General features: G+C 43.2%; 1 protein-coding gene across 1 annotated transcript in view; it reads left to right on the top strand.

The window, feature by feature from the left end:
* Nucleotides 1-20,944, top strand: part of PTH2R (parathyroid hormone 2 receptor) — a 46,708-nt gene extending 25,764 nt beyond the window's left edge. The window contains exons 9-14 of the mRNA XM_088674942.1: nt 941-1,001; nt 6,631-6,697; nt 8,169-8,263; nt 11,172-11,310; nt 15,381-15,422; nt 17,257-20,944. Of these exons, the coding sequence (XP_088531068.1) occupies nt 941-1,001; nt 6,631-6,697; nt 8,169-8,263; nt 11,172-11,310; nt 15,381-15,422; nt 17,257-17,682 (830 nt within the window). The 3' untranslated portion in view covers nt 17,683-20,944. The remainder of the gene's footprint in view (nt 1-940; nt 1,002-6,630; nt 6,698-8,168; nt 8,264-11,171; nt 11,311-15,380; nt 15,423-17,256) is intronic.
* Nucleotides 20,945-25,330: the final 4,386 nt, after the last annotated feature.

Here is a 25,330-nt window from a genome sequence, read left to right as displayed (position 1 = left end):
ATCACCTCCTGGCAAATAGAAGGGGAAGAAATGGAGGCAGTGAGAGATTTTACTTTCTTGGGTTCCATGATCACTACAGATGGTGACAGCAGTCGTGAAATTAAAAGACGCCTGTTTCTTGGGAGAAAAGCAATGACAAACCTAGACAGCATCTTAAAAAGCAGAGACATCACCTTGCCGACAAAGGTCCGTATAGTTAAAGCTATGGTTTTCCCAGTAGTGATGTATGGAAGTGAGAGCTGGACCATAAAGAAGGCTTATCGTTGAAGAGTTGATGCTTTTGAATTATGGTGCTGGAGGAGACTCTTGAGAGTCCCATGGACTGCAAGAAGATCAAACCTATCCATTTTTAAGGAAATCAGCCCTCAGTGTTCACTGGAAGGACAGATCCTGAAGCTGAGGCTCCCATACACTTTGGCCACCTCATGAGAAGAGAAGACTCCCTGGAAAAGACCCTGATGTTGGGAAAGATGGAGGGCACAAGGAGAAGGGGACGACAGAGGACGAGATGGTTGGACAGTGTTCTCGAAGCTACCAACATGAGTCTGACCAAACTGCGGGAGGCAGTGGAAGACAGGAGTGCCTGGTGTGCTCTGGTCCATGGGGTCACGAAGAGTCGGAAACGACTAAACAACAATAAACTGGTTAATTGAAATTGAAAATGAGAACTTAGTGGAGGAGGAGATGGGATAGGAAGTAGGCTAGCAGCAATTTGTCATCAGCACACTGAAGGGTTTATTTTGCTTGCTGTGGATAATGACCTTTCAGATGTTCTGCTTTGTTCATGGGAAAAGGGCACTCGCTGCTTTTTTTGTGCCTGCTCTTTCTAAACGCTTCAGTTAATATCCTCTGAGTGAACAGAAAGGCATTATAAATTATTCTCTTGCTCCTCAAGAGGAATCTGTTCTAACAGTTGGCAATGAATTTTTCATATTTGTAGGGTTTCCAGCTGTTTTTGTCGTGGCCTGGGGAATAGTCCGAGCAACTGTGGCAGATGCAAGGTAAGGGAACACAGTGAAGAGTTTACTTGATCTTTCCTTTTTTTTTTATTGAAGGATGATTGACACATTCAAGTTCTGCATATATTTTTTAGTATACACTGACACAGAACCAAAGGTAGCTGTTTGATCTGCATTTCACCCTTCTGAGACTGCTAATGGAAAATATGCTAAAGGTCCCTGTTTAGACCAGGCTTTCCACATTGACTCCATTTGTAAAAGTTTTAAACAGACAAGTATTTTGTAATGTTATTTATTTCATGCAATTTATTCACTGCTTGATTGTAAAAGAGAGAGAGAGAAAAAGAAAAAGAAAAAGAAAACCATCGAAGCGGTTTGCAAGAATGACTGGGGCAACTCAGTCAGATGAATGGTATATAAATGACAAAATTATTATTATTACATATATGTATGTTCTATTGTAAACTGTCCATATTTGATGTTGGCTCATGTATCACTGTGGACCACCCTGGAATCATTTGGAAAACTACGTAATTGCTATCTTTTTGTGTTAATTTTGATCCCTTCGAAAACCAAATTTGCAGGCAGCTATAGAGAACAATTTATAGTAATTTTAATAAATGTTGTTTTCATGCTGTTTTTTTAATAGAAGTGTGGCCCATTTTTAAAATTTAATTCTTCCCCTGTTCTATTCTGAACATTGAAAAGGGAAGGGGCTCCTGACGGTTGTGTCGAAGAGAACTTTGGGCAGGCTTGCCTTGCCTTTCAAGACACAGAGGCTGAAATTCCCTCTTCTGTTAAGGATGCAAAAGCCCTCGCCTCTTTTGCACCTGGAACACCCTATTTAAATGTCACAGCAATATCGATATATGTTTGTCTCATTTGGAGCGGTGAGATATGTTTTACTTATTGCAAACCTGTTTCTTTCCAACCCCTTAGACAGATCTTTGAGCAATGGTGCTTTCTGAATGCACTTGGCTTGAGTTGCCTCGACTGGGGGCTTATCCAAACTTCCACTTCCCTGGCTCCTTTCCCCTTGGGAAAACTGCTCTTTGGTGAGGTTTCCATGGATTGCTGTTTGTTCCAATTTAGCACCAAAGAGCGGGGTTTCCCGGGGAAAGCAGCGGGGCAAAGGCAAACTTCCTCAAACCCCTCCTTTCTAGGCGTGAGTGGAAGCGTAGAGCCCTTAAGCATGCTGGCAATATTTTATACTGGGGGAAATTATCCCAGCCACACACTCCTTGCCCCCACTTCCCCTCAACAGCCGCTTATTGCTGACACTCCGTTTTCTTATTTACCACCAACACCCACTTGACATGTGGGGAAAACTTGTGAACCCGCTGAAGACCACACAAAAAGAGGGCAAGCATATCTTCCTACCTGGGTCAGGAGCTACAAAGGCAGTTCTTTGTTTGCCATTATATTCAGCAAGATGGTTATCAAAGGTGCAATCCAGCCAGAGTTCAGCATTATGAAATTCCATCTTACTTCATTTATATCCCTCTTTTCTCTGCTGTGTGACTCAATATTCTGTACCTTGAGGATTCTTGAGCATGCTCCTGCCAAGGACTGACCACACCCAGAGCTACTTAGCATCAGAAAGACTGTTGCATCGTCAGCGCCACTGCTGATCCCGCACTTTTCAGCGGGAGACTTGGCAGGTATGGGGGGGGGGAGCCAAGAAAGCTGCTGCCAAGAGGGCAGGAAAGGTGGGCTTCTGCTTTGCAACCTGACCCTTGTAGAGGAAGAAGGACGAGGTTAGCGAGGGGCCTCTCTCTAATTTGCTTCCATGAAGCACACAAAAGTGGAGTGGAGTGTGGAGCGCAAGCCGCCTCCTTCCACCCTCCCTCTCCCTCCCCTTGCCTGCGTTGCAGGGGTCTTGGGCTGCCTGTCCACCCACCGGGCACCCACAGTGCCAAGGCACCCAGGGACCCCCAAGGATGATGCCTACGTTCTCCAATAAGTGGGGGTGAGCATTGTGCACACTGTCTGCACAGGGCAGCACCTTCCCGTTTCACCTCCGGCATTGGATCATGCCCCTGTTAAATGTTTTCTTGCAGAGTATCAATGCGTCCTGGGGAAGGAAATTATTAGAATGTAAGAATACATTATGAGCAAGAGTACTCTTTTAGCAGTAATAATAGTTATCCTCGCTATTACAGTGCCCCAAAGGTACCACTGGAAACAGAACTATGCTAGAAAAGCATAACCTTATACAAAATTATTAATCAGACAGCTTCCCTAATGAGCAATTACTAACTAGTAGATGTGATGTGTCCTCAATTTCTTCTTCATTACCTGAAGAAACTGTTGCATTTCCTTGCTGAGCCTCTCTCTCTCTCTCTCTCTCTCTCTCTCTCTCTCTCTCTCTCTCTCTCTCTCTGGTTTCTCTTCAGATCATATAAATCTGTCGCCTCTTTCACTGGTGTTTTAATTGCTGAGGTTTAAACTAAGTGCTGTTTGCTTAAAAATAAATGTTCCAGGCTTTTAAATTTCTCTGAAATGTTCAGCTACTCCCCCTCAACTCCCTCACCTGTGCACCTGTGGGAGCAGGGCGAGGAATGAAACTCGGGGCGGGCTGCACCCACCCCTTTCCTCCACCAGTGCTTTGGTTTTCTTTTTTTCCTCTTCAAATAATATTTATTCATTTTCAAACACTACAAAATACAAAAAATAACAAAAAACAAATACAAAAAGACAAAAAAGAAAAAGAAAAAAAGAAAAAACATATCATTTCTAACATTTTTACTTAACATTGTGGGCTTCCTCAATTCCCCCATTAGGCCCATTTTTAAATCCAAATTAGGCAATTTTTCATATTATAACTTAAATCTTTTTAAACATTTTTCATTATCTCTCAACATTTTCTATTCTAAAAACATCAACTATTCCCCCCCTTAGCCTAAAATTTATTCCCAAAAACTTTCCATAAATTCAAATATTACTTCTTATATCCTAATAACTTTTAAACATTTAAATCTAATTCAGCCCCCCCCCCCCCGCCCTGGACTCAGGGTCTCCTAGATGAATCAGCCAGTTCCATAAGTCATTCCAGTTTCAGACCATCTGAATCAGTCAAAAAATATCATCCATTATTACTTTTTACCCCACTCCCAGCCTATCCACCACCCTTCCTTCTTCGTCCCCTGCTGGTTCCCCAATACTTTAGCTGTTTCACAACACCATCCAACTACATTTCCACATTTCAGCACTATCTTGATTTTTAATCCCCATAAACTCTGACCCCAGTATGGATCCTGCCCTCCCTCTCTCACTGGGGAGGGGATGGCATTATTCCACACTGGTTCTTCTTTGTTATATTTATATAAAATGGAAACTTAATAAAAATGATTTTTTTAAAAATTCGATAAGCAAGGACGCTCACTTTTCCGAGCACATGCACTTTCAAACACCCATGCCATCCCTTAAAAAAGAAGAAGCCCAATTTTATTTGTTCAGCCCTTTGCTACAGGTGTTGGATTGGGTCAAAACAAAAGCCCTGTTTTCAGCTGCAAAATGCCTCTTTTCTGCTCTACTAAGCACTATGGAGAATGCCAGCATTTCAATGGGAAATCGATCCAGTGAGATCCCGATGCTGCTCCTCTGATTATGACAGTCAAGTTTGCCACAACGGCTGGAAGTCACCGTGGGGTTTTGCAGCAAATGATTTTTAAAGAGAACTTTCTTTTAGCATTTTCCACATTTGAACAGAAATGACTTTTTGAGTTGGGGATTTGTTTCCTGTCAATATGAGAGACGCTGTTGTATGCTCTGTGCTCCTGTGCTGTGTATGGGGTTAGTTCTCCAAGGGTTGGAAATCTGGAATGGGCAGTACTGTAGCCCTTCAGATGTTGGACTCCAGCTCCCATCTTCCCCAAACAGCATGTCCAGGGGCCAGGGATTGTGGGAACTGATAACATTTAGAGCAGGAACCCCCAAACTCGGCCCTCCAGATTTTTGGGACTACAATTCCCATCATCCCTGACCACTGGTATTGTTAGCTAGGGATGATGGGAGTTGTAGTCCCAAAGCATCTGGAAGGCTGAGTTTGGGGATGTCTGATCTAGAGGGTTGCAGGCTCCCCATTTCTGTCCTAGGGGCAGATCTTTCTTTTTGCTAGGGGACTGCTTTGAAGACATCATCCCAGGAAAAATTAAGCTGGAAGTAAAAGCTTGCTGTTGGAAGAGATCCCTTGCAGGGATCAGACCTCAGTTTATTTGGGGACACCTTTGTGAAGGAAGGGCCAGCCTGGAAATCTTTTCTATGGTGGTGCCTCTGGTTAAGAACTTCATTCGTTCCAGAGGTCCGTTCTTAACCTGAAACTGTTCTTAACCTGAAGCACCACTTTAGCTAATGGGCCTCCAGCTGCTGCCACGCCACGCGGAGCACGATTTCTGTTCTCATCCTGAAGCGAAGTTCTTAACCTGAGGTACTATTTCTGGGTTAGCAGAGTCTGTAGCCTGAAGCGTTTGTAACCTGAAGTGTTTGTAACCCGAGGTACCACTGTATAAGCTTCTGATGTTTGCCTCTGCTTCTTGGTTGCAAAACTCCTGAACCTTGTTTCTAGGCCTGTGCTCACCTGCTGCCTTCTTTGCTATGATTTCAGGACAAGGCAAATACAGTCAAATACACCATCCCTCAGACCATGTGGTGAGCCGGACTATATTGGGGGGGGGGGGAATGAACGGATTCCTATGCCCCACAAATAACCCAGAGATGCATTTGAAATAAAAGCACACATTCTGCTCATGTAAAAACACCAGGCCCCACAAATAACCCAGAGATGCATTTTAAATAAAAGCACACATTCTACTCATGTAAAAACACCAGGCAGGCCCCACAAATTACCCAGAGATGCATTTTAAATATTCTACTCATGTAAAAACATGCTGATTCCTGGACTGTCCGTGGGCCGGATTGAGACGGCGATTGGGCCGCATCCGGCCCATGGGCCTTACGTTGCCTATCCCCTGTTTTAAAGGCTTGTAAACACTGACAACCTTTGAAATTATTCTGCCAACCTTCGAAATTATGTTAAGCTGCTCTTTTGTTTGTCTTTTTTTGTATTACAAAACAAAGAAACAAACTATTTAATGAGCCATCCTGGGAATGCTGACCGGTCATTGAAAGGCAGGACATAAATGTTTGAAATACAAAAATAAAAATAAAACAAAAACCCAACACAACAAATTGAGGCTCAGAAGACTATTATTAAGCCTAGTTCTCACGAAAAGGATGGTGTGAGCAGCATGTTCCTAGGCTTTATCACTTTATAATTCAAGTGGTTCATTTATGTTCACCCCCTTCTATCCTGAAGTAGCATAGTCAGAGTGGGGGGCCATTTACAGCATCATTTTGCTGTTTCCAAGAACTGGGCCTCATCTTCATAATCTTTAGCTCTTGAATGGATTGCCTTGAATTATAAAGAGAGTGGCAAATTCCACCCTGCATGATACTTGTTGTGACATACTCATTTGTTACTGCTCCCCAAAATCTGCATTTGTTTGTTAATAGTGAAGAATCTTGAAGCCAATTTTTTTAAAAGCCTGAAATGGTTATTCTGTGCACCTTCCATAATTAATAAAGCCTTACACAACTATGGAAATAATATATTGTTTGGCCACTTATTCCTGCTCTGTTTATTGATGTAGAAATGTTCTTGATTTTGCAGGTGCTGGGAACTCAGTGCTGGAGACATAAAATGGATTTACCAAGCTCCAGTTTTAGTAGCGATTGGGGTAGGATTATTCATATGTATTTATTTTTAGTGAACACTGAAAATAGCCTCTGTCTAGCCATAATTGAAGGTAGCAGTTCAGGGGTGATGTAAACCACCAGTACAAAGAAGAGATAGGGAGCCAAGCAATTTCTGCATCTTCCCGTGATTCTTACTGACATTCCACCATCCCAGGGTCCTGATGAGGGAAGACTCATTGAAACCCTTACTTTTCTCCCTTTTTGATGTTGTTTCTTAAAGGGAACTTGAGAAAGGTTTCTTTTAAATCATTCCTCTGAAACGGGCGGCCAACTCCCAAGAGACTGCGATCTACTCACAGAGTTAAAAACTGGCAGTGATCTACCCCCTTTTGGGGGGTTCAGGTCAAAGTTGTTGAGCTTTTTCAGGGAGGAGGTAAAATGTTGACTTTTTTTAGGGGAACCACAGTTGTTCAGCTTCTTTGGGGGGAGCCAGTGATCTACCAGTGATCTACCGCAGACGTCCAGTGATCTACCGGTAGATCACGATCTACCTGTTGGACATGCCTGCTCTAAAAGTTACATGGGGGTGGTGGTGGTGGTGGGGAAACAGGAAGAGATTTCTCCTCATTCACTGCACCGCCATGGCCAGCAAAAGCTTCACCTGCTGATCTCTGCCCTGCTATGGTCAATAGCAATACTAACAAGGGCAATGTATCCTTGTTACAGAAACAGGCTGGGCCAGCTTGAATGGCCCCTCTTCCTGCTTGTTTGAGGCTCGCTGTGGTCTGTTTTGCCAGGACTGAGCTGCAGGTGTATTAATATCTGATTGCAGGATATTTGTAGCTTGGATTATGTTGGCCCTGACCTGCCATTTGCTTTTAGGCTACAATCTGGACTTGCATCCTGATGCCACCCAGGAAGTGTCCCTAACTGCATCTGTTGGAGAGCCGTATTCTCCTCACTCAGTGCTTTATTGAGTTTCTCTGCCTCTTATTCCGGTTTTCTACTTCACACAATAGCCCATGGGCATGATGCCAAGTCAAGGGAAGGGGGATGGACTGGGAAGAAACTGGGGAAGGTTAAATAAATGCAGTAATGTTGGGAACTGGGCAATTTGGAGCCTGGGCTTGTCAGCCTGGATTGGCATAACAATGTAATCATCTTGACGGAGATGGAAACGAATAGAGAATCACTTCCTGCTCCTAAATTCCAGGTGCACGATGCCCTCAAAACCTTCCAGTTATCAGAGGCAGATTTAGGGCAAGCACAGTCGGTTTCCCCACACTGGGCACCAAGCTGCTTGGGGGGCGGGCGCTGCAGGGCATCACAAGTATGACTTAGTGCATGTGTAAAATAGAATGTGTGGAATTTTGGCCTAGCACAGGGCACTGCTGAAATATGAAAGACCAAAGTCTGCCCCTGCCGTTATAGAGGCAAGGAGCTAACTATTTGATAGCTCTGCTGTAAAAGGGATAGTGGAATAATAACACACACCTGTAAACTGTTTTACAGTTAAACTTTATTCTGTTCCTCAACACTGTTCGGGCTCTGGTGACAAAAATTTGGGAGACAAATGCTGTTGGCCACGACGTAAGGAAGCAATATAGGTAAGTCTCTACTAAATTAAGTTGTGTCGTTGTTTTCCAGTTGCCGCCAGAGAACTGAGGAACTGTCAGAATGTAATACTACTTCTAAATATGTCCAGGGCTATAACTTATTTCTTATGCTGAAAGCATTCTCAGAGAAAATACTAGTTTTGCAAACTCCCCATATGAAGAATTCACTTCTTCAATGTATATATTAATGTAACTTATATGCTAATTGATTTCATCATTCCCAGAGGCGTCCAGCTCTAAGAGTGGCTCTCAAGCATCACTGATCATAATTTTAAATCAGATGTATATGAAGATTTTCAAGTATGAATATTTGTCAGCTGCTTACTTCTGATGTGAGGCAGATTTCAAGGAGGCTGAAAAAGGAGAACTGTTTAAAAATTTGCTAGAAGCATTTAAAAAATAGAATACTTCTCCACACATCTTAAGCATCTCAACCCTCCCTGCGCATAAACTCCTTCATGTGTTATTCTGGGCTGAAGTATTCAGCTCAGACCTTTTTTGGAGCGGATGGGAATAGCTTCTATAGATATTTGTGACTTTTAGAGGTGGCGAGTCTTTCTTTTAACTGATGAAAAGGGGATTTGCCAGAGGTTCAGGTGTTGGCTGAACTGCAACAAAAGGGCAGCCCTGCAGTGTCTGTGATTGACAATGGCCCCGTGGGAATGATACTGCCTTGTTCTATATCATGGGGGCGTTCTTGGTTGGTTGGTTGGTGTTTTCAAAGATGGCTGCCTACAATGGCTGGTAAGACTTAAAGGCCCAACTTTGATAATAAGATAGTGACCTTATTCAGGATGCCAGGATGCTCACGTAGAAATCCAGCCTTAACTGAACCAGTATGGTATAGTCACCATGTGCCTGACTAGAAGTGGGAAGACTGGGGTTCAAGTCTTCACTCAGCCATGAGGCTCACCAGGGTGGCCTCAAACCATCTTATCAGCCAACCCTCTCTCACAGGATTGCTGTGAGAATAGAGGAGGGATGAAGTACCAGGTATGCTGCTTTGCTTATTGGAGGGAAGGTGGGATATCTATGGAAGAAATAAATAAAATAAAATAAAGAAGAATGAAGCTGACCCATACTTGGACTCCTAATTTGGCATTGAGCTCTTTAAAATGCACCCTGGGAGATTGTGATTCAAGTTAGCAAATGGACTTTGTGTCTCTGGGACTCCTCCCCCTTCAAACCTCCCTCTTCACCACTGTGCAAGTTCTCGTGAGCATCAACTCAAAGTGTATCCTTCTGTTTTCTCGTTGAAGTAGCCATACTAATTGAGCCTACAATAACTGCAGAGAGAGCTTCATCTGAAATCATATTAGTTCTTATTTCTCCACTTTGGAAGAGAGAGCCAAACAGAATGTAGTTTTTCTGTACTGCGCTGTAGTAGTAGTAGTACTACTACTACAAGTAGTAGTAATAATAATAATAATAATAAATTTATTATTATTATTATTATTATTATTATTATTATTATTATTACCCCGCCCATCTGGGTGGGTTTCCCCCAGCCACTCTGGGCGGCTGTTAGTGTCTCTGGCAATGTATTGAGTTATTTCAGAACTCCTCTTCATAATGAAGATGATTGTTGAGAAGCAGAAAGAAGAGCAGAAGGAGGCAGGGAGAAATCAGCTTTGTTTCTGCAACATAAAAGAGAGATGTATGTACATATGTATGTATGTATGTATATATGCATGCATATATATGTATGTATATATATGTATATATCAGTGCAGTTTTTTCTAGAAAGAGTGGTGCAGGAACTCAGCACGAACATCTCCCTTGTTTTCTTATAAAGGCAATGGCACCCACCTGACAGGTGCTGGAACTGAGTTCTGGTGAAAAAAGGCCTTGCTCTTTGTGGGATGTGCTCTCTCAAGAACCAAAAGTCAAGAGTCAGTGAGTTTCTCTCAGCCTTCCCTGTGCACAGGCACCAGGAAGGAAAGATGAGAGCTGTAGATCATCAGGGCTTTGAGCTTCCAAGGATAGTGGGAGCCTTTGTTCCTGATACAGTGGTACCTCGGTTTATGAACACAATTGGTTCCGGAAGTCTGTTCATAAACTGAAGCGTTCATAAACTGAAGCGAACTTTCCCATTGAAAGTAATGGAAAGTGGATTAATCCGTTCCAGACGGTCCGCGGAGTAACCGTTCATAAACTGAAGCGAACTTTCCCATTGAAAGTAATGGCAAGTGGATTAATCCGTTCCAGACGGGTCCACGGAGTACTTAAACTGAAGCGTTCATAAACTGAAACATGGGTGTAATTGGTTCCGGAAGTCTGTTCATAAACTGAAGCGTTCATAAACTGAAGCGAACTTTCCCATTAAAAGTAATGGAAAGTGAATTAATCCGTTCCAGATGGGTCCGCGGCGTTCATAAACCGAAAATTCATAAACCGAGGTGTTCATAAACCGAGGTTCCACTGTACTGTAGGATCTACAGGCACCCAATACTTATGTGAGAAAGTGAGGTAGGCCTCTGATCTCCAGAGCAGATAGAAGAATTGGTTCTAGGGACAGGGAACGTCTAAGGGGCTCTTGTCAGTTGTACGTAATGAATTCTCATGCCTGTGACATTGTCCCATCTGGCTATAAATACAAGCCAGACAGTCAGAAACACAAGGAACGGGGAAAAAGCCGAAGGGCACCAATAAATCCTCCAGTTTTCACAGGCAATGACGTTTCAGGGAGCTGGAGTATGCTATGGTCCTTGGACTCCTACTGAATAACATTGCATGTCTGCAATTCTGTTGAGAGTTAGGCTGATTATATCCTATTGTGCTCAGGGAGATTTGGGCAGCCTCAGGGATTGTAGGCTATGACACTTTTCTGTGCAGCATCTAGCACTTTGTTGGAATGGCTGATGGTGATAACGGCAACAACCTCTCTTCACTCTTCTAGAAAACTAGCCAAATCCACCTTGATCCTGGTCCTTGTCTTTGGCGTGCATTACTTTGTCTTCGTATGCCTGCCTCACACGTTCACTGGGCTGGGCTGGGAGATCCGGATGCACTGCGAACTCTTCTTCAACTCTTTCCAGGTGGGCTGATGTTGGTGCTTATAAGCCATAACTGTTCACTTATGCTAACTGGAGAGGAGGTTGTTGCTGGGAGACAGTAGATCCTTCACGGGCAGCTGAATGTGGCAAGAAGGTATTTGCCCAAGACTCTGGAATATGCAAGGGGACCTCTTGTACCTCCAAGGACTGGGGAACTGGAAACATTTTGGGAGAGGGCCAAACTTAATTGTGACGTGTGTGCTTCTTTAAACGTAAATAGCTACTGCAGGAGGGGCTGGACCAGACTGGGACTGTAGGGAGGGAGCAGCACCTCTCTTTCTTGCTGTGGTCCTGGCAAAAATTGCACCTCCCCCCAAAATCTGCTACCTGCATTTGGAAATAGCTATTTCCCTTCTGATGCAAATAGCAGCTTGCAGAAGGATTTCTGCCAAGACGGTGTTCGCCTTTCCCACGCCCACAGTCCCACACCTGCTTGAGGCCTCCTTGCCTGCGGCTGCTTTTTTTCGTCCACATCTTTACCTTTAAAGAAAGATGCATTTTAATTGCATCCATGCAATTAATCTTGTGCCTAGGTTAACTTTAAGAGTTTGCATTTGCTGTGCTCCCCCGCCCCCCGCCCTCCTTGCAGGGTGAGCTCAGCATCTTTTACTGTGCAGAAGGCAGGTGTAAAATACCAATGATTCCAGTGCTGATTTAGTGACTGGTCTCTCCTTCTCTCTCCATGCCTGCCCCATCATCAGCCTTTCCCAGTTTAGGCTGGCTTGGTAGCTTCCTTCATAAATGTTTTGAAGTTCCCCATAAAGCGCTCATTTGCCACCATTTTAAAACAAGAAGTGCTACCTTTTTTATTGATATTTTATTGATTTTTTTCCAATTATAAAGCAATAAAGTGATTTAAAAAAAGAAAAAGTGCTATCCATTGTAATAATGTTGTGCAAAACTGCTGCAGGAACTGGAGGAAGATTTAGGCACCAGCCAATCAGTGCTGTGCAGAGCAGGCTTCTGCTGCAAACTCATGCAACCAGTTTTCACTGATTTGTTTTTTGGGGTGGGTGTCTAGCTCCAGAGGTTGCTGGGCTTCAACTCCTGTCATCCTCACCCATTGGCCATGTTGGCTGGGGCAGATTCAAACTGGAGTCCAACAACCTCTCAAAGGCCACTAGGTCAGCACTCGTGCTGTAAATGCACCTTGAAATTTTTAACAGATGCAGAAGAGGGAAGACAAAATGAATATGAATCCAAACATTGTACCTTCCTTCTTCCTTCTCTTTTGCTCTCTGCTAAAGTGACACATGTTTAAAGCTGTTATATAAGCCCCGGGTTTGTTTCCTGTGAGTCTGTTTTGTTTTTGTTTTTGTTTATTTTGGTAAAGTGCTGAAAGGGCCAGCCTTTGATCATCCAAACTCAGATGCAGCTGTATATGTGCATTCGCAGCAAAGATAGGTGCCATAATAATTCTACAGTATCGGCTTTTAAGGTGCTGCAAAACTCTTCCGTTGTTTCCTTTGTGGATTGCTGCAGGGAGGCCCTGAGGAGATCTACCCCTCAGATTCTGCTTGTCTCTTATAAAACCTGCTTCCTTTTCCCATCAGTCTGGGATTCTTTTGGTTTCTGGTGCTGGAGTGGCAACACCATGTAAATAGAGTAAGATCAATGCATTGCTTAATTTTTTGTTTATTTAAGGCTCTTCCATACCTCTTTTCATGTTGCATACACATCATAATACATTTGATGTGCATGGCATGACTCAAGAATCCTGGGAATTGTAGTATGCTAAGGATGCTGGGAATTGTTTCCCCAACCTCCCCACCCCCCAGCCAATTTCTGGAGGCACAGAGGGAGGAGAGGGGGGAAAGCAGAAGTCCTTGACTAGGGCTTCCGCTGATGGGATGCAGTTGGCTCCAGCCCCATGCGTTTTAAATGTGCGGTCCAAACGCAACCTCAGGTGAAACTCACAAAGCAGATCACTTGAGATGATTACAATAAGCATCAGGTGTTTTTTTTTTAAAAAGTTACAATATAATAGAAGAGATGACTTGTTTGTATTTCCTGTCTTACTGTATAGTTCTTGAATCAATAGTAGATTGCATAAAGTTTCTTCTTCTTTGTGTATTTCCTTACAATATGATTCAGAGTAAAATATTGATCAGTCCTTTGAACCCCGCTTGTTCTACATGAATGACATTGCCATTTTGCATCCAGTCAGTTAATTATTGAAGAAGATACTGTGCATATAGTTTGGAGGAGGTGTCTAACAATAGATTTGTGGCTCCCTCCTATTCCCTTTCTTACAAATCGCTAAAATGACTTTCATTGTCCACCCAGAGGGCATTTAGCCTGTGCTGTTTATGCTGGTAAATAAGTCAGCCAGGGTAGGTCTCCACTATTAAATGTAATCCTTGTACAGCTCAGAGGGAAACATATATTATCCAGGAGTTTTCTTTGATTTTAGGCAGGAAATGAGGGCCTTTGTCTCATACAGGAGACTGGCTACGTTTTAGGAAGGTTTGAGAAATCCTTACACACTGCTGGTGGTCCAGACTGACCACCACATATATTGGAGAAATAGTTAACCTAATCAGAGGCAGGAATTGAGACTCCATGTGATGATCTCACTTCATTTAAACCCCGGGCCACCAGTTCCCAAAATTTGTCTTCTCTCCAATTTGTTTGTTTAGAAAATGCTATTATCACAAATGTGTTAATGACAACAGGGTTTGTGGGTTGTTGTTGGGGTTTTTTTTGGTAACCCATCAGATTTAGCCCACTCATTTGTTGTGAATGGCTCTTACATAGCTAGGGCAACATTTAAATCACCCATCCAAATGTGGAGGGGGGACTGATTTGCACAGACCCGCCAATTGTCCAATTTTTAGTGAGACATCCCAGATCACAGAAGCCATTCCCAGCTTCTGGTTTGATCCTGGAATGTCTCGGCTTTTGCTTTTGCTTTTTAATACTTTATTTTTGTTTTGTTTTTATAACAATGTCCATATATATTTAAATCATTTTCAATTTGTACACATCTCTGAGATTACTTATATCCCCAGACTTCCCCCCCACCCTCCCATGGTTTCCCCTATTTTTTCTATTGCATCTAAATACATTTTTCAATTTCATGTTTGTCCTTTTTTAAAATTTAAGTCATATTACATTGTTGTTGTTGTTTAGTCGTTTAGTCGTGTCCAACTCCTCATGACCCCATATTACATTATAAGTGTTATAACAATCCTGCTAGCGTTTTTAGATATCTACAGTGGTTTTTAAGATACTCTATAATTTTTCCCATTCTTGACTATTTTTTTTTATCCTCTTGGTGTCTGATCTTCACAGTCATCTTCGCCATTCAACATCGTCCATCATCTTGGCTATCCACTCTTCTTTGGTTGGGACTTTCTGGTTTTTTTGGTTCAGTGCTCTGGTGCTAGTGCGAGTGTGAGATTTTGTTTCAAAGAGCTGGTGGTGTATTCTTGCACCCTGGTAGGGTGCTGATTCCATGGGAAAGGCTCCGGCTCTGTGGTTGAGTCATTCAAGTATTCTCCTGTGTGCAAGAGCCAGTCATGGAGAAACGGCTCCTGTGCCAGGCCATTGGGGGCATCAGCTAATAGGACATCTAAGTATCTTCCTTGCTTATGGTATCAATTGGTTCAGGGCCAGCAGACATACAGGAGATGCCATCTGGCTCAAAGGATGCTTATATATATACAGTAGTACTGATTACAGTGGTACCTCTACTTACGAATTTAATGCGTTCCGAATGCACATTTGTAAGTTGAAAAAAATTGTAAGTTGAATCCCATAGGAATGCATTGGGAGAAAAAAATCGTAAGTCGAAGCAACCCTATCTAAAAATTCGTAAGTAGAAAAAATCCTATCTAAACCGCATCCAAGATGGCGGACGGAGCTCCATTCGTAAGTAGAAACATTCGTAAGTAGAGGTACCACTGTACTTAAATATTAAAATATTGCGTCTCACTTTTTAGCCCCTCCTTCACAAATTTCAATTCAGCTGCATCCATGTGAAATTCTTGGTTCAAAGTGGAGATGGTGAAATGACTGATATTCTTTCATTGTTCTTTATTCTCATGCAGGGTTTCTTTGTCTCCATCCTCTATTGCTACTGTAATGGAGAGGTAAGGCACTGGATGAATTGGGACAGGATGAATTGGGACAGGTGGCCTTCCTAGCTGTGAAATAGGGTAGCCATGGCCCAGTCAGCAGGTGCATTTGGGACAGTGAATGAGATTTTCAGAAGTTGCTACCTGTTCCAAGCCTCACACACAGACACACACACACATATTTTTAATAAAGCAGATGTTTAGGTATAAAGAAACACATAATTATATATGTGTGATTGACATGACCTGTAAAGCATGAGAGGAAGATTGTGTGTGTTGCTTTGGATCCCAGCTTCTATTTATAATTTCGATTTCTTTTCTTACAAAATGCTTCCAATGAGATTGCAGTGGCTTTACTTCTGGAGTATGGCACTCTTACGTTCTGTCTAAGAAAGTGCAATTTGTTAAAACCAGTAAGGACTCTCTCCCCTGGCCAGCCATATGCCAACACAAGGTGGAGGCAGGAGAGAAAGCTTGTTTCCATTAGAAATGAGTGGTAGGACCTCATATGTAATTTACCTGCCACTCTTGTTGCACCTCATTAGTTGGTTTAATTAACTTACTGCCGTCTGGGCATTATTCTACAGGTTTGCTAAGGCTGGGAAAGAAGGAGAGACAGAGAGATTTGAGTAATGACCATGACATATAAACACTTGAATAACCTTTTCTCTCTTAAATAGTTCTGACAAAGCGCAACACAATAATTAAATTTCATGTTTTTAGGTCATGTTGTTTTGTCCAGTGACTGGAACTAATATTTGATGTAGATTCCAGATAAGATCTCTCTATTTTAAAAAATGTTTCTAGCCCTCATGGTGTTAGAAATAAGAGCTGCAAAAACAAACAAACAAACAGCTCTTGTTGTTTCAGCGGAGCTTCTGTGTCTGGTGTGGCTCTCTGTCCTTCTGTTGCATAGTGTTATACATAATATATATATATATATATATATATATATATATATATATATATATATATAATATATATATATATACACCTCCAAAATAGGGACGCAGGTGGCGCTGTGGGTTAAACCACAGAGCCTAGGGCTTGCTGATCAGAAGGTCAGCAGTTTGAATCCCCGCGATGGGGTTGCTTGGTCCCTGCTTTTGCCAACCTAGCAGTTCAAAAGCACGTCAAAGTGCAAGTACAGTGGTACCTTGGTTTACAAACACAATTGGTCCCGGAAGTCTGTACTTAACCTGAAGCGTACTTAACCTGAAGCGAACTTTCCCATTGAAAGTAATGGAAAGTGGATTGATCCGTTCCAGACAGGTCCGCGGAGTACTTAAACTGAAAATACTCAAACCGAGGTGTACTTAAACTGAGGTATGACTGTAGATAAATAGGTACCGCTCCAGTGGGAAGGTAAGCAGTGTTTCCATGCGCTGCTCTGGGTCGCCAGAAGCGGCTTAGTCATGCTGGCCACATGACCCGGAAGCTGTACGCCGGCTCCCTCGGCCAATAAAGCGAGATGAGCGCCGCAACCCCAGAGTCAGTCACGACTGGACCTAATGGTCAGGGGTCCCTTTACCCTTTTACCTTACCTCCAAAATATATATTATTGTGCTTTCCTACCCACTCACCACAGCTTCCTCTTGCCCCTTAATGCTTCTGCTGAAGAGTAGGCATGGCTCCAAGTTTAATTTGGCAGTCCAAGCAAATATTAATTGAATGAATGTTTCATTTTATTATTACTAACACAACTGGACGTAGTTGTAGTTGTTATGGTGAGGAACGGGGGAGCTGTATGTTTGTTCCTATATTCAAAATTATTTTTTAAAGAAGAAGACGACGACGTTGGCCTAACGCTCTTCATTTGCGTTTTGATCTGGATTTCCTTCCCCTCTAGGTGCAGGCTGAGATCAAGAAGACCTGGGCTAGGTGGAACCTGGCTGTGGACTGGGAGAGGACGGCTCCTTGTGGGAGCTATCGCTATGGCTCTGTCCACACACACATGATGCACAGCACCAGCAGCCAGTCTCAAATGGCGGCCAGTTCCCGCGTGGTACTGATTTCCACCAGGGCTGGCGAAAACGTCACCCGGCAGAACGACGCCCAGATAACTTTGCCTGGGTATGTTAGGAGCAACTCTGAACAGGACTGTGTGCCCCGGTGGACTCATGAAGAGGCTGAAAAAGAAGAAGAGGAGGAGGAGGAGGAGAAAAGGCTTGATGCTATTTCTCTCAAGGAGTCCTTTACGCTTCAGGGCCATTGCGCAGGCTCCCTTAAGGAGGAGGTGGCGGAGAGCAGGGCTGAAGTAGAGGCAGCACTTTAGCAAGCCAGAGAGGCACAGGCATGAAAGAGAGGCCGGGAATTAAAAACAATAATGGGCAGGCCCTTGTTTTCCTACCCAAGGAACCAAGCTCTGCATCAGAGCCCGCCATCTTGGCTCATCTTCATCAAAGACTTCCTCATGTCATGTGCTGACTCAGATCTGTGTAGCCCACTGTCATCTACAGGGGCTCTTCACTGTTTCAGGCCGAAGCTTCTCTCAGAGCTGCAACCGGGGCTTCCTTGCCATAGAGAGCATGGGGTTTTCTGCATGCGAAGCGCATCTTCTGCTGAGCTCTTGATGACCCAGGAGCCTCACAAGCATTTCTGCATTGCATGATGTCCCTGTGTTAGCAGGAAGTTTCTTTCTACCTTAAAAACATCAGGGGCACCAGTGAAGTTGAAATTCAGTGGCCTCACAAGGCAGATTACATGAAAAGGAAAATACAATACACAAGTCAAAAATACAAACAACATATCAACCACCATTAAAACAAGAACATATAGTAAGCATGAAAGATGACCACAGCATTAAAAATTACAGTATCAGGCCAGCATAATATCATTAAATCTACTTAAACGTTAACATTTCAATCCCAGCATGTTTCTAGGAAAAGGCAACTCAGAATAGGTTGGTCTTTAAAACTGACTTCCAGCCCAAAAGAAGGGAGGAGGCGATCACACATGTCACACCCAGAAGAGACTTCCGCGTTGTGGGGCTACAAACAAAAAGGCCCTGTCTCTCATGAAAGCAACATAAATCTCGATCATGGACATGTGAGAACGGCCTCTGGTGCTAATCTGAAAAGCACAGGCAGATTGATGAGAGGGAAGCTGGTCCTTCACATAACCTGATCCAAAACCATTAGGGCTTTGGAGAGCCATACCTGTATCTTAAATAAGAGCATAATAAGAGTCCCGGCGTGCTATGGTCCATGGGGTCACGAAGAGTCGGACACGACTAAACGACTAAACAACAACAATAAGAGTCCTGCTGGATCTGTCCAAAAGCCCAAATTCTCCTATTCTTCTAGTGGCTGACCAGGGGCCTATTGGAGTCTGCAAGCAGTGCTTTCCCCACTTTGTTGCCGAGCAACTGGTATTTGGAGACCACTGCCTGCAGTCTGGGAGGTAATACACAGCCTTCATGGCTAGCAGCTGTGGATAGCCTTATGCACTGTTCACTTTTTATGGTGAATGCCATAGCTTATGTGCTGTGAAAGGGGAAAAAAACCATTTGGCCTCTTCCATCTCCCATTATTCAGCCACATTGTGGAATTTGCCTTTTCCTTTCTTTCTTTTCTACAATTTTCTTATTGGTTTCTGCAGTTTACATTTGTATTCAAATCATACTCATACTCATAAAGGATTCCACGATTCCTTGGACTTCCCTCTGCCCCTCCATGTTCCATTGACATTCCTTTTTCAACTGCATCTCATAAGATTCTCCATTTTCTTTAAATTCCCCATTTCCCCATAGTTCTTGTTACATTACAAGTGTTGTTATAGTCACGCCAAAGTTTTTAGCTGCTTACAGTGTTCTCCAAGCTAACTTATACATTTTTCCCATCCCTTAGTAAAATGTCTTCTTGATTTCTGATCTTCCTGGTCATTTTTGCCATTTCAGCGTAATCCATCTTTATCAGCCATTCTTCTCTGGACGGGACTTTTTTTTTTTCCATCTCCAGGCCAAAAGTATCCACGCCGACTTAAATAATCTTTTCTGCTCCTTCGGTTTTTCTGCACCAAAATCTCCCAATAGAAAAGCTGCTGGTTTTTTCCAAATGTTTCAAAACATTATATATACTTTCCCAGATTGTTTTTGTTATTTTGCATGCCCACTACATATGGTACAACGTGCCTGGAATTTTCCACAGCTGCCACAGTTCAAAATTTTTCTTGTCTTATCCACCACAACCCTGGGACCCCTTGTCTTCAGAGCAGGTGCTTCATCCTAGAGCTACAGCCCAGAACAGCTAATTGGAACACAGAAACCAACCTTATAGCAAGCCTGGCGGTTGATTCGTCTAGCATCACCTTTCCAGAGTTTCAGACAGGAGTTTGTCCCAGGCCTATTTGGAGATGTCAGGACTTGATTAAAGAGCTTTATTGCTTGCAGGATGTTTGCTTTTTCCACTGAGCTACAGTCCTCATGCTAAGAACAAAGTACAAAGCTTTCTAGGAAAAGTATGATGAGGATTCGACTTTGATCTGCAATGGAGAAACTTTAAAATACATTAGCTCTCTCCCTCGGCTCATTTTAAAAATGTTATTTAAAATTTTAAAAATGCGAAAGCATCAGCTTGGGGAAAAAAGAGGCAAAAGAAAAGTGTAAAAGATCACAGTTCATCAGATACAATACACATAAGACAACAGCTACTGGGGAGAAAACAACATTGTTGAAATACGAGCACAACATAAATGATAGGGAAATACAAGCTCGGACTCACATTGTCAGGGGTGTTTTTGTAGAACATTAGTGGAAATGAGCTACCCAGATTTTAGTACTTTTATGTCTAATTGATTTCTGTGGGAGAGGCATGTGCTTGATGAGCACGAAACCTTTGGCAGGAGGCCCAGGTCTTGGAACCTGTGTTTCCATCAAACACTTGAGAAGAGTGAAGGTTGTGATTTGGAGAAGAAAAGCAGCAGTCAGGACGGGGTGCTTAACCCAATTGCCTCCTGCTATTTCTCCCTTTCATCTCTCTCACTTGGTAGCTTTTTTCCTAGCTGGGTTCCCAAATATATGGTTGGTTCACTTCAGGAAAAAGTACAGGGAAGATCCGAAGACCCTTTCCCCCTGCCTGCCACTCCAGCCTGTTACCAAGGTTCCACCCAAACTCAAAATGCTTCATTGTGACAACACTGGACATAATCTAGGGAAAAATGTTTGTTCCTTATTGTCTGACTGAACTTTGTTTGCTTATTGATTTGTTAATATGAGTGCGGGTTTACTGTATAAATGGGTGCCAGCTGTATTTTCTTTTTATTTATTTATTTATTTATTAAATTTTTATTCAGTTTTCTTTTTCTGTTATTACATACATCTCATATCACATCACCTCATCCCTCCGCTCATGGGCTTCCCCCAACTTCCACTTCTGGTTTGTTTCCCTTTTATTGCATACTGCTGTTTCTTAAAAACCCACTATATCATTTCTTTGTTGTTTTAAATGTTCTTTGTTAATAAAGATGTGAGTGTTTATTTAAATACTGCCATCAAGTCAATAGCCTTCCTTTGTTTCTGCAAGTATATTATAAATGGTTCCCACTCTTTTTCAAAGTCACTGTTGTCTTTTTCTGGTGCCGCCTGTATCTCAACAGGTATTTGCCTACCCAAATACAGTACATGAGAATTAATGTTAATTGATGTTATTGAAGTTGATAAACCTATTTATGTAAATATTGTGAAGTGGTGCACAAGATATATTAAATTTTGTTTTGTTTTGTTTTTAAGTTCTGTCTGCTTTGCTTTTAAAAAAAAATCATTTGAGGGAAAGATATTGGATTGTATCCAGCATAGCACCAAGTTAAAGGCACTTAGTGTTATACTTCTTGCACAAGAGATAGTGCAAGAACATTACCAAAGATTGTTGTGCAACAGATTATGCAACCAGAATCAGCTGTCACCTATCAAGTTGGGGACTCCTTTGTTGCACAGCCTTTAAGCTCTTGCACCTAGTGGACAGAGGAGGTGAGACACAACCGATTGAACTTAGAAGTGATCTTAGCTGAAATTGTGTAGGCAAAACCTGTGCAATCAAGTTCAGGGTATAACCTACTGATTATTAACATTATACACGAGTTGTTTGGAAAGCAATGAGCTGGTTCACATTACGTACTCTCTCTTGATGGCTATAAGGCTTTTGATAGAATTGATTCGTTGTTTCTGACACGCCTGCTAAACAAATTTAAATTTGGATCCAAGTTCTTGCACCTCATTAAGCAACTATACTCCAAATCAAAGGCAATCATTTCAATCAATGGCTTTGATGATCAAGCTATAGGTCTCGTAAAGAGCTGACCTCTCTCGCCATTGTTGTTTGCGTTGGTCATAGAGCTACTAGTCATCCAACTACGCAGAGACACTTCTATAGACAGGGTCAACATGCAGAATGAGATACACAAAGGCAGATGACGCCCTTTTATTTTTGCAGAATCCAATGGCAGCCCTTGAGTCACAGTGGCAGAAATGTATCACAGGGTAGCAGGATTGCAAATCAACTATTCTAAATCTGTGCTCCTTCCTATCAATTTAGACAACACTACAAGAGACTTGGGGATGCGGGTGGCGCTGTGCTCTAAACCACAGAGCCTAGGGCTTGCTAATCGGAAGGTCGTCAGTTCGTTCAGTCCCAGCTCCTGCCCACCTACCAGTTCAAAAGCATGTCAAAGTGGAAGTAGATAAATAGGTACCGCTACAGCGGGAAGGTAAACGGCGTTTCCATGTGCTGCTCTGGTTCGCCAGAAGCAGCTTAGTCATGCTGGCCACATGACCCAGAAGCTGTCTGCAGACAAACACCGGCTGCCTCGGCCAGTAAAGTGAGATGAGCGTCGCAACCCCAGAATCATCCGTGACTGGATCTAACAGTCAGGGGTACCTTTACCTTTTTATAAGAGACTTGTGACTAGTTATCTCTCCATTTGCCACAGTGCATGGAAGATTTAAATACTTGGCTATTAACCTCATTGCAGGTGCAAGCCAACTGGGACTTAGAAACTATAGGGTACTGTATAAAGGCATTCAACAAGAACTTAGGAAATGGAAACATCTCAGCCTTTGCTGGCTTGGGTGATTGGCTTGGTCAAAATGTCTGTTACCTAAGTTCTTACCCCGCCCCAGGTTTTGCCTATTCCCATCCCTCCTCTTCAGCTAAAGAAATAGCAAAACAAACTCAATGTATTTGTGCCAGGAGGCAAAAGAAATATGGGATAAGCAACAAAATTCTCTACAGACATAGAACAAAAGTAGGGATGGGAATGCCTAACTTAATGTTATACTATGCTGCTTTTCAAATCAAATCCTTGATCCCATTGCTCAGGGGAAGAACAGAAGCATCCACCAAACTAATTACAGTTTGCCATTTCCTTTCAAAACTTAATGCGTATTTCTGGAATTTGAGCCCCATGCTGGGCAAAAGATTCCAGCATTGCAGGGGGTTGGACTAGATTACTCTTGTGGCCCCTTCCAACTATGAGTTTCCCCATTTATTGCTATCTTTCTATTAGAGTGCTTCATCCTGTTAGCTGTTTTTTTATTACATTCTGTACATTCCCTTGAGGTGTGTGGATGCGATAGGTAAACAAACAAAAGCAGCTCCCTCTGTGGAAAGTTGGTTTCACTCTCAAATAGAGCCATTACCACAAAATTGTCTTGAGCACCCGGCTACAAAAGCTGGATACCCTTTTTTCTTTTTAATCATACCTATGTGAGATGTATGATTCAGAAACATTAAGAAGATTTTACTTATGGTAAGTACAAATACATTCGCAAGTGAAACAGCAAGCACCTGTTCTTTGTCAAAATTACTTCTTTTGCTAAATTAATTTCTTTGTGCTGAAATCAATGTTCTTCTTCCAGAGCTGCTGACAGCATGTCCACTTTTTTAAAAGTCATGGAAATAATCAGGAACAGAGTAAAACTATTGTTATTGGCCATCAGGACTGATGAACAGGGCTTACAAGGTGGTAGAACTGAAACATGCTGCTCCTTACCTGAGGACACCTATGAAAGCCAAATAGATCTTCTGCTCTATGAGATGACAACATGCTTCTCTTGCAAAGTTGCTGTAGGTATTTCTGCATCACCTTTTAACAATGGCCAGAGCATTCCTTTATTAAGTACTGAGCTTAATAGTTAGAGCCACACAAAAGACCAAATCAGATGTCATGAGAGACTCGCAGTTGGTGAGTCACAGTTGGTGAGTCACCAACATTTGGTGAAGTAAGAGGCAGGCTGCGCCAGTTAATGAGCACCAGTTAATGAGTTTGCACTGTGGCCCCTTCCAAACCATGACCCCCATCTCTCTGCTTCCGGCGAGGCTCTGGCACAGGCATCCCCAAACAACGGCCCTCCAAATGTTTTGGCCTACAACTCCCATGATCCTTAGCTAACAGGACCAGTGGTCGGGGAAGATGGGAATTGTAGTCCAAAACATCTGGAGGGCCGAAGTTTGGGGATGCCTGCTCTGGCGAATGACATAATCAAGCCCATGCCACCAAGTTTGGAGTGGGTCGCCATGTTGTTGGGACAGAGAGACAGGATCTGCTGTGAGGCAAGGACAAAGTCTTGATACTGGGATGTCCTGATTTCAAGTCAGAAGCTGTGATGGCTTTACCAATTCCAGGACTGTCTCGGGAGAATCGGGGCAGTTGAGGTATATGAGACAGACAGAGGCCTCGTACTACCCAGGGAGCCCTCAAGCCCCTAAGAGGCTTGGCCCTTTTGGAGGGGAGACATGTTGTTGTTGTTTAGTCGTTTAGTTGTGTCCGGCTCTTCATGACCCCATGGACCATAGCACGCCAGGCACTCCTTCTTCCACTGCCTCCTGCAGTTTGGTCAAACTCAAGTTCCTAGCTTCGAGAACACTGTCCAACCATCTCGTCCTCTGTCGTCCCCTTCTCCTTGTGCCCTCCATCTTTCCCAACATCAGGGTCTTTTCCAGGGAGTCTTCTCTTCTCATGAGGTGGCCAAAGTATGGGAGCCTCAGCTTCAGGATCTGTCCTTCCAGTGAACACTCAGGGCTGATTTCCTTCAGAATGGATAGGTTTGATCTTCTTGCAGTCCATGGGACTCTCAAGAGTCTCCTCCAGCACCATAATTCAAAAGCATCAATCCTTTGGTGATCAGCCTTCTTTATGGTCCAGCTCTCGCTTCCATACATCACTACTGGGAAAACCATAGCTTTAACTATACGGACCTTTGTCGGCAAGGTAATGTCTCTGCTTTTTAAGATGCTGTCTAGGGGAGACACGGGGCTTCCAATTAACCATAGATGTACCGGGGGGCGGGAATGAGGGTTCTTTCTTTTTAAAAGTTTTAGAAGAGGGGGCTTATACTGCTCAGGCTCCTTCCCTTCTTTTGCCTGTACTTTCTAGCAAAGCTTCAGGGCAAAGCGGCTCCATAGAATGCCATGTTGTGGCTCTGGCATGCTGCTTTCCTCTTGCTATGCTTCCTAGAGTAGCCCTGGAGTAGCACTTTGCTCTGAAGTGTGTGGGGGGGGAGTACAGAGGGAGCAGCATGCTCTACTTTTTAAAGTTTAAAAAAGAGGGGGGAATCCCTCTGCCACCTTGCACATCTCAGAAAGCGGCTGCCTGCATGGCGCTTGCGCAGGTGCCCTTGAGATATGGCCCTGGTGCCTGCAAAGCCTCTGAGGTCTACTGCCCTCTCAGTAGAGAAGGTAACTATTTGTTTCTCCCTTGAGAATTCGGCTCCCCCCCCCTTTCCTCTGCCCGTCCTATGTGTTTCCCCCCAGATCTCTTGGGGGAAATGAAGCGTGTGCTCTTTCTGTGGTGGGCATGGGCTGATCTGGGGTGGTGAGAGAAGTGACCAGAGGGGGCAGCAGACACAGCATTAGCCAGAAAATCAAAATGTGGCTATGAACCTAAGGTGGTCAGTGACTCTTCTAAGGTAAGAGGGGGGGAGGAGGGGG

Source organism: Zootoca vivipara, chromosome 1, assembly GCF_965207765.1.
Source record: "Zootoca vivipara chromosome 1, rZooViv2.hap1.1, whole genome shotgun sequence".
NCBI lineage: Eukaryota > Metazoa > Chordata > Lepidosauria > Squamata > Lacertidae > Zootoca > Zootoca vivipara.
This window is presented reverse-complemented; position numbering and strand designations above follow the sequence as displayed.